General features: G+C 39.0%; 1 protein-coding gene across 2 annotated transcripts in view; it reads left to right on the plus strand.

Annotated features, from left to right (window-relative positions):
• The window catches only part of c23h8orf34 (chromosome 23 C8orf34 homolog), a 74096-nt gene extending 63961 nt beyond the window's left edge, over positions 1 to 10135 (plus strand). For both annotated transcript variants that reach the window (XM_059327231.1, XM_059327232.1), the window contains exons 12-15: positions 2613 to 3103; positions 5100 to 5199; positions 9254 to 9292; positions 10086 to 10135. In XM_059327231.1, coding sequence (XP_059183214.1) covers positions 2613 to 3103; positions 5100 to 5199; positions 9254 to 9292; positions 10086 to 10093 — 638 coding nt within the window. In that variant the 3' untranslated portion in view covers positions 10094 to 10135. The remainder of the gene's footprint in view (positions 1 to 2612; positions 3104 to 5099; positions 5200 to 9253; positions 9293 to 10085) is intronic.

Genomic DNA, 10135 nt, shown 5'->3' on the forward strand with positions numbered 1-10135 from the left:
GATAATTGACAAAATGCTGTATGATGACATACAACAAGCGATTAAGACTATAAAGTTATGTGAATGTTAACTGATTTAATAAATCAAGTGAGAAGAGACTTCTACTATAGACTTCTATACAATTGGACTTCTTTTTGCAGCCAGTGAAGTCGCCACCTGCTGACCATTAGAAAGAATGGAGAGTCTACGTCCACTGCCTTTATTCAGTCTCAAGTATTGTTTTTCAGAATTTCTTATATTATTTCTGATGCGATCCAGTACTTTTGGGAATATGAACATATTCTGACCCCTTTTTTCATTTAAAACAAATTATTCCCAAACTGTTCAGTGCATCTTAAATCAAGACTTTTGCTGACATATAATAATATTATCAAGAAGAGTAAGAAAGCTTTCCTGTATTACAGCCAGTAATATCTGATCAATGTACAAGTAAACAATGTTGAGAATTTTTCCAGGCTTTTGACACTTTCTGATACTTGATGCTACACATATACTTTTAGTCTGCGCTCCAAAAGTATGCAGTTCACTACCCAGTCTTTCATTATTTGTACTTAATGAATCCATCCAAGGACAATGGTTAGTATTTTAATTTATTCTGGCAGTGTTTTGTATTGTTGTACGCCTGCAGATGAATTACAGACAGTCGATATGTCATTAGCACTTTGGTTTGTTTTCAGAGGAGGAATCTAATAAAGTTTGTATGAGCTCTGGATGGTTGTATAGCGTGCTACGGGCCTGTCCTCTCACCACGTGCAACTGCTGCTTGATCAAAGACTTTAATGGATTAGATCTGTTTCTATTTCTTCTTGTCTCCTTCTCTCTGTCTCATTTTCTCCTCGTCTTTCTTTTTCCTGTCTTTACTACTGATTTAAAACTTATCAAAGGTTTATGCCATATGGATTTTGATGCTACCTCTTTGATCTCTTGGGGCCGTCATCTTATATCAGCGTCTGTGAGGTGGCTTGTAGTATCTGTGTATTAAACACTGCACAGAATTTCAACATAAAGCCGCGGGTAATAGGCGACTCATTAATGCCAGGAAGTTTGGGGGGAAACAACTGGTTTACAATAAAATCATGAGTGGAGCATTCATTTACGGAAGGGGGGACGATTTTCACAACAAAAACATGTGGTGTTTATCATTACAGTGGTAAATATCTCAAGATAAAAATATCAACTTTGTGGGAACAGATTACTAATGAACATATCCTGTTTACGATAGAATGATAACATCAGTGGTGGTGGACTTGTGTGGGTGGTTAGGGGCTTTAACTGGGAAATCTTCATATGTGGAAATTCCGTTTTGGTCACTCTCTAACTGTATACAGCCAACTAAATAACAACTAAATGGCTTTGTAATGGTACATAGTGCAGTCCTGCCACAAGCTGATGTCATGACATGCCCTGAACACCCCACAAAGTTAATTATCTTCCAACTTTCAATCACAGTGAGGTCAAGAAAGGCCAAGTTCTACTCTGTGTCTTTAAGTTTTCTTCTATTATTTAGAGCAGTAACATGTGTAGAAGGCACTTGGGTTAAAGCTACGCAGACGCAATGTACACATGCAGTGGAGGCTTTGAGCAGTATGTGGTCTGCATTGTATCTCACTATAAGGGTTGACCTCCATACAATCAGACCTGATTAAGCACAGAAACAGCAATCTAATTATGCATGTCAGACAATTAAATGTTTTTGATCCCAGAAGGATTGTATACAAAACAATCTGGAATAGATTTCAAACTCAGTAATGTCTGAAAGCCGAATTGAGAGCAGTATTGCAGTTGTTTTCTGCTTTGCATAAATGGATATTTGTCCGTGAATAGAAGCATATGCTTCACATTTTTGCGTGGAAAAATGTTGTTTGTATAAGAGAAAGGCACCCTTTGCTCAAAAACAAGGATGTCAAGGTTTGTGAAATACTTGTCATGCTTCCTTTTGTTATTTATTTAACGTCACACATATACAGTTTTCCAGAAATACTCGCTCCCCATGAATCATTCCTGAAATTATCCCTCTCAAATGATAACTCCCAGACTGGTTTGTTGAACTCCGATTGCCAAGATTTTTAAAAACATGGAAAAAATGACCCAGATGTTGATCGCAGAAGTTGGCAGCGTCACTTCTTTCACAAACAGAAATGTTTTTGAGACTACCAGTGAGGCAAACAAATGAGTTTTTGTCAGGAACATTTTTTTTGTGCTTACTGTATGTATCAACTTGGAACCTTTTCTGACGGAGGAAGCTGGATTCACCACAATTTACAGGGCCTATAAATATTGTCATCATTACCCAGAAGAAGGATTAAAGAGAGCAGTCTCGCCCACTTTAATGCTCAGTAAAGTTTGTGAATCATCAGTCTTGTAGGACACATACTAACCTCATAGCACAGCCTGTGAATCTGTAATAAAAGCTTGCCTTTATCTTGGAATCTCTTAGTTCATTTTCCAGACGTGTCTGGGATTTGCGTTACAGTTGTGTTTACACATTGTCATTTATATGTGTTAGGGAAAATAGGATTTAACTCGCTCCCTCACTTACTGTATCTGTTGACACTTGTTTTTTAAATGAGAAATCTGGATGTTGACTTTTATCTCCCTCTTGTTCCCTCCAGAGGTTGAAAAGGACCTGGCCAAGCTGGCAGAAGTAGGAAAGATGACCACTCGGAGCACCAATAACCCGCACAGTAGTCTGCTCCACACCCCGCTGCGCCACAGAACACTACCCGACACACTTCCTCTCACCAGCCTGCTCTCTAGACCCCAGTCTCCAGCTGGCAGCCTCTCAGGCAAGCCCTGCGGCGTGGGCCTCCCTCTGCTCAGCCCCAAGCCCACCTCGCTGGTCATGGGTCGGACTCAATCTCCCAGCAACCCTGGGAGCAGGACTCAAACCCCAAGAACGCCCAGCAGGCCCCTGACCCCGAATAGTTTACTGACACGCTCCACCTTTAACCCTGGATCTCATAAAGAGGTGACCTTCAGGAGGTCGCGGAGCCGCCCTGTGACACCCACATGTCAGCCCACACATCCCCGACCGCTGCTCACCCCTCCTGGGCTAAGCACTACTGACAGCCTTGGTGCCAGCCTACGAGCCTATCTGTCTGAGGTGAGGCCAGAAAAAAAAAGAGACATACATTTACCATTAAAAACACATTTGTTGCTCACTGCTATTCAGGTCATATAAGCAATATTGCATGATAAGGTATTCTAATATAGGAAAATAGTTAGTGAGGACATGGCAAAGTTAAATTGTGGCAGCATTTCTTTCACAAATTCAATTATTTTCAACACAGAGACGAGTGTGACTGCTTGATTGCACCACATAAAAAACTGTAGATCTTACTTTTAAAAAGTGTAGTAACAATCAGTTTTAAGGTATTTGAGAGATGCGCCTCCGTCTTTGTTGCCCAGAGTTTCATGATAAGACTGACATCACTATAACTCTTGTATCTGTCCAATAAATGCACTTTGACAGCCAGAAAAACGGTTAGCTTAATTTATTTTAGCTTAGCATAGCTTAGCTTAGCATAAATACTGAAAGCAGGGGGAAACAGCTAGCCTGGCTCTTTCCAAAAGTAACAAAATCAGCCAACCAGCACCCTTAAGGCTTCCTAATTAATGTTGTTTTTTTTAATCTGTAAAAAGAATCAAAGTATACATTTGTAGTTTAACAAAGGGATTGATAGCCTGGTAACCTAATGGTGACAACAAGACCCCAGTAGATTACAGTCCAGCACAGTATCCCCTTTAAAAATTGTGAGGGGGATCTTCAAGTTTTTGTATAGCTTTTACTTTCAGATGAAACCAGACTGCCTGTTTCTCTCCAGGCTTTATGCTAAACTAAGCTAACCGACTCCTGCCTGTAGTTTCATATTTAATGGACGGACATGTAGCTAAAGTGCTAACAATCCTCTCATCTGCCTTCTGGCCAGAAAGCTAATCAGCACATCTTACACAATGTCGATCTATTTTTATCTAGCATTTAAATAGATCAAGTACCGCGCAGTGTGTAAAACATAGAATAAAATTGTCATAAACTTCGGGTCATGGACTTGAAAATCCCTCCAGTTTATTGTAATTTTTTCGTATGGTGAGGCTGAACTTGAGTGTCAAATAGGCCCGATGCCCGAGTAAAGCTGGCTGTAGAACATGAGAGCCTTTACACAGAAAGATTATGACCGAGCGCACCAGAACACACACTATCACACATGTGCACACCCTCACAAACGCACACACACACGCTTCGTGTGGGGTTTAATGGAGAGTCATGGAGGTCTATACAGTAGGATGTCATTTCATTGTGGAAAAATGAGTCTGGCATAAAAGGAGAACTTTCAATGGGATTTCTTTCTTATATTCCTTTCATGATTTACTTAACAGCGGCGCTGTTAAATACGAGACCTTTTTGAAGGCTTTATTAATGGTGAGCAGGAATTTTGCAGTCCCTCTGTATACTCTTTGACAGTTATGCTAGTTGACACCTACTGAGATTATCCACAACACTACTGCACCCAGTCTGCTTTTATTGAGGCCACCTGGTCCCATATAGGAGGACTATGTATGGAGAGTTTAGAGAGTTAAGGAATCCTAAACCTTTTTAAATACTGAATGTGCAGAAAAGATGCATATGCTTCTGATCTTGTCTGTCTTTTATTTAAAGGATCAGAGCTTCATCATTTTAGCACTAAAAATATGAAAAAAAGCATTTTGTAGGTAGTATGGAGAGATGATTGTATCACTTTTTGACATCTTTGGATGAAAATGAATGTAGGCATTTTGTGGTTTTTGACCTGTTGCTTCTTTTCACAGGGTCATTGCCACTTTTCAGGTAATACCATTGGAGTCCTAAATAGGACGAAGAAAATATCTGTTTGAATGCAAAGACAAAATTAGTTTAGACTTGATTTAATCATACATGTGTTTTCCTTTCATTCACCACAAGACATTGAATAAGACATACAGTAATGCAGAGTGACAAATAAATAGATAAATCAGCAGACTGAGTGAGATTCTCTTTTTCTAACCATGATTTCTATCTCTCCTTTCCTCTGCGTTAACACAGTCTTCCATCATTTCTGTTCTGCTCTATTTTTCCACATCAGGATGAGTTTTACCAGCAGTTACAGGCCATCCGACAGCCTTGGCATATTCCCAGTAGTGACACAGACAGTGACATCCTGGAGCCTCCTGAACAGGATAAGAGTGAGTGATCTACCTTTCTCTTTTTCACACCTGTCTTTTTTTTTAAGCCTTACTCTTGATTGTTTGTCATTTGATCATTTCCCTTCACTAGAGAGTTCCTCTAAGCCTCGCAGTTGAATCCACAATTCACAAATTTGATAAATTGCCTCTCTAATGTTTTTACCTTCCCACAGTTTTTTCTCAGGCTCATTTCATTACTGTAATGTCACTTTGCCACAGTGAGTAGCTTATGCATTAAATAGGCTATAGATCTATTAAAAAGGGAAGATTAATGTGCAAGTACTCCTTGTAAAAGTTTGAAAGGGCTGACACATGAAAATTTCTATATTTCACAGTTGGGTGAAGTCCTCAGGGCTTTCATACTGTAGGGGGGAAATGTTGTCATGTAAAACTTCCTTTCCTGGCATTATGTAAGAGATCTATCTCTATGGAGATCCAGTTGATAGACATGAACAGTTCTTGCTTGAAAGTCGTAAATCCAGTCATAGTAGTGGTCTGGCTGCGATACAGTACAGTTTATTAATCTGGCTTTGAACATGACAGAATTAGATCAGACCTCCTTGAATGCTCTGGTGCATAAATCACATGAATGTATGTGGCAGAATGGTCCAATTGTCAGAAGCTTGTAGTTCTCAATTCACTGAGGTCCACTACCAAACTGTCAAACACGTGCTCTCTAAACATTAGTTAATAAATGGTGTTTGTATGAATTTATATTGTAGCTGGATTTAATTAAACTATAACTGTGAATGTAGTTTTTGGCATGCTGTGTTGGGTATGAAGATGTTGGCCCCAACAAACAGCGCACTGAGGATTTTGTATTCTTAATGCCTCGTTTCCACACAGTTTTGCAGATTGAAACGCGAAACAGTTAATTTTGTATTTTTTTCACCATTCAGTATTATGGAATGAGCATGTGGCGCATTACAGAGACAAAAACAGGACCAATGATGCCTATATAATTTAGTATATCCATTAGTATATGCAAATCAATTCATGTATATGATTGTGATAATGAGCCTTTGACTTTTATGGAACTGTGATTTTGGTGGCTGACGCTAACATTATATTTTAGCAAAATAACAGTACTTCACAAAGTGTGAAACTAGCTGAAGTAATTTCTTTCTAATTATGCTATTACACAATTTGACTATCGACATACTCATGCAGCTGAACTGAATGAAATTGCCTGTTAGCTAATTTGCTAATTGTGCAGGAAGTTAATGGTCGGTGCAGTATCTCCTGCAAAAGTTCAAATTTTTTTAATGTATTCAAGGTAAATTCCGGATTCAGGAGGTGTTTTGTACATTGGATGTCACAGAGGTTCCCATTGGAATTAACGTACTCCCGGTTGACTCACATACATTCAAAGAGATGTGGAAATTAGTCCCAATAAAGGGAATTACAGTGTAGTAAAGTACCTAAAAACATAATAATCAATCCTCTTGGGACAACAATTAATTCTAGGGAAAGCTGGCCATTGGTTTGTGAGATATCCTTTTGATTGTCAAGAAATAATCTGATCCTATTCCCCAAATTTCATAGTAATCTGGTCTGTAGCTGGCCAACCAGCAGACTAACAAACTGACTGACGTTGCTTTATTGAATCCCACCACTAGTGGGGCAAAACTGACAGCTTTGAAGTTAATTTATGAGTCCAGAAATTATATATGCCACAAGTTCAGAAATGTTCTCAAATTAGAATTGCACTGTTTTCTCAGTAAACAAAACATCAGCAGCAGCTACTCAAACTGGAAATGAAGTAGGACTCAGAAAGCCTGCTTTCATTGACGTTATGATGCAAGAGTTTCAGTCAAACAAAAGATCAAGCAGGCAAATAGTTGTCACATGGAAATATAAGACACGTTCCTCCAGAGGGTCGTTGTTTTGCCAAATGTGTATCTTACAAAATGAATGGATAAATTTTCTCTAATAGCCCCTGGTGGCCTGCTCTAAGTCTTGGCAATGGTAATGACATGTTGAGAAAGGATATGAGCCACGCATTGAATTAGAGGCAGCTCAGACACAGGGAGAGAGAGAATGTCAGGGAAAAAGAGGCCCAACGGCCACAAGACGTGACAAAGCACTTTCTGGCGTGAGAGAGGGCCCACAGGACTGTTCGCTGAAATCTGGTTTGTATGTCGTTGTGTGTGTGCATGTGTAAGCATGTGTATTAAATGTGTGAGTGATTGTATTAGTCAGAATAAGGCTTTAAAATTGTTTTCAGAGAGCATTTTTGCCCCCTTAATCTGATTTTTCAACCTTTTCAGGGCTCATTTTGACCTTGTAAATAATACAGTTGAGTTGCATACTTGCCTGACACTGAATTTACTGACACTGAATTTGTACAACTAAGAAAAAAAAAAAATAGAATATGCAAGAAGAGGAACAGAGTAAAAATCCGAGGAATCTTCCACTGCCTACCCACTTTAAAGCTACAGTTTCCAAATTTCTCAACATCCAATCAAAATGACCTAATTCCTTGTGGCAAGAAGGTGGAAAAATGTCAAAAGACACATTTTTTCATAAAGTTGTTGCTCTGGGTGTTTGATTTAGTCCACGTACCTGCATGTGTGTCCATGAATGGGCTCGCTTCATTAGCATAGTGACACTCTTTTCCCAGTATCTCAGCAGATGTGTATGAGGTGGCGCCAAATGGTGAGAGCTAAATAATGGGGGGAAAATTCATAGCTATTTCCTGTTATTCTGTAAACTTTCACAACGGGACAACCACACAAGCCACAATGAAGATGAAAGAAGTCTGTCCTTTCCCCTCACTCCACCGCCTGTGGATCAGCACATTGATGAATCCGACACAGATATTTACAGTGGAAGTAAATCCGTATGTTACAATATACACCTGTCAGAATTGCTCATAGGATTCAATATTCATGGTGTTTTAATGTTATTAATGTACGGATAATGACAATCAGTAATTGTAGAAGCATATGTAATGTTGAGTGATAACTAATCAACTAACTACTAAGAAATTACTGCTACGTTCATTCATTTTCCTGGCAGTTGTAGTTATGACAAGGTTGAAACCCCTCCCATACATTATTTATATATATATATATATATATATATATATATATATATATATATATATCCCTCTGTTAATTGTGGTTTCTTTTTATTGTGATATGTTTGGAAGTGATTGATTAATAAAGTTTTGAGAAGATATTCACATTATCTGTCAAGAATAATCACATTGTTGCAATCATTTCATGGAAAGAGGTAAAAAATATTTTATTCCAACTTTATGGGGCACCATGTATATATATATATTTTTAATATTTCATTAAAAACATTTTTTATTCTGTTAGTCTGCTGACATGTGTACAGACAGTAACGTTAGGTATTAAATCCAAATTATGATTTTATTTTTTTCCCCAAAACGTAATTATGTAGTTTTGCTTGTTTTTTAAGTTATTCTTAAGATATTTAATCCAAACTATGATGTGTTTCCCTAAACTTAACCATGAACTTTGTTGTTGCTAAACATGACCATGTAATTTGGTGGCAAAGCTGAACACTGAAAGCGAAATGTAACAAAACTGCAACTGGCCATATAATGGACCAATAACAACCTTCTGCAACTAGTAGGTGGAACAGGCCCATACTTACCCATTTGTATGAGGCCGATAGCAATACGAAAATGGTTAAGCTAACTGACTTCTGAACACAGCTTCAATGGGAATACATTAATGTGCATTCTAATGTGTGGTGCATCCCACACTACCATATTATTTAGCCAGAAAAGGCATGCTTTTACAGCTATTTTAATCCACAATCCTCTTCAACATATATAAGGGTCAAAGTTCAAGGCTGCATGCAGCAGTGCACACTTTATAAAGGTAGCTCTTGTATGTAGTCAAAGTAAAAAGAAAAAGTATGCCATTTGAAACACAGTAGTAGTATGGCAGTTGTACTGCTTTTGTCTTATAACTATTAGCAAGAGAGCAAAAAGGAATATTTCCCCAAATATGAAACTATTCCTTCAGAGTTCTCATGCTGCTCTACATTACACATTTTCTGCCTTTATTTTTTACAGGTGGTGCACGAGATGCCAACAAGAGATCTGTGTTTTCAGGTAAGAATCTGAACTTAGAGAGACGGAGAGTCGCCCACCTCAGAATGTGCTGTATCATTTAGGTCAGCAGAAACCAATTGTGTTATTGTAAGTGGCTGCCTTAACTTTAGAGAGCCTCAGTGTCTGTCAATGACCTCATTTGTAGAGCCACAACATGTTACCCAAATAACTACCAATGAGTCGAAGCCTCCACCTTCATTTATGGACCATTCAATTACCGTCACAGGCTAAATGGAGGGCACAGTGGCTCTGAAATGCGATTGGTTGAGGCCGGCCATGTGTGGAGACAGGAATGCTCGTTGCCCAGTTCCATTAAGTCACTTGGGTTCTGAGTTTACACGCAGCAGACAGCTTCGACTCTCAGCGTCAACATTTGGGAGCAGGAGAAAGTCTGTCTGGTTTGAGGTTGTCTGCGGTTCTCCTTCTTGTGGCTCTGGAGGTGCCCACAGTTCCCAGTGTCAGTGTGCCAGTCTGGAGGGAGATCTAAGAGCAGAGGCTGCTGTTGCTTGGCTATCAGAGACGCCAGAACATTGCCACGGCAACTAAACTCAAAGCTCGCTGCTTAAGTCACCCCAATCACTGCTCTCCCAGAATTTATTGTAAAATATGGTCACTGGAACCTCCACAGGGCTGCTCCAGACCTCATTTTCCACCTCGTGTTTGTCTATAACATGTTCAAATATTAAATGGCTGTTTCATAGTAATTGCACCAGTTATTATTCTTATTAGCGGTTAAATGTGTCTGATTTTTAGTTTCTAGGAGACTGATGTTTTTGTCTTTTATGTTTCACAGGCCTATAGTGACGAAGACCAGACACTGATCCAATCAAACTATTATGCAAA

This window comes from Centropristis striata, chromosome 23 (genome assembly GCF_030273125.1).
Source record: "Centropristis striata isolate RG_2023a ecotype Rhode Island chromosome 23, C.striata_1.0, whole genome shotgun sequence".
Taxonomy (NCBI): domain Eukaryota; kingdom Metazoa; phylum Chordata; class Actinopteri; order Perciformes; family Serranidae; genus Centropristis; species Centropristis striata.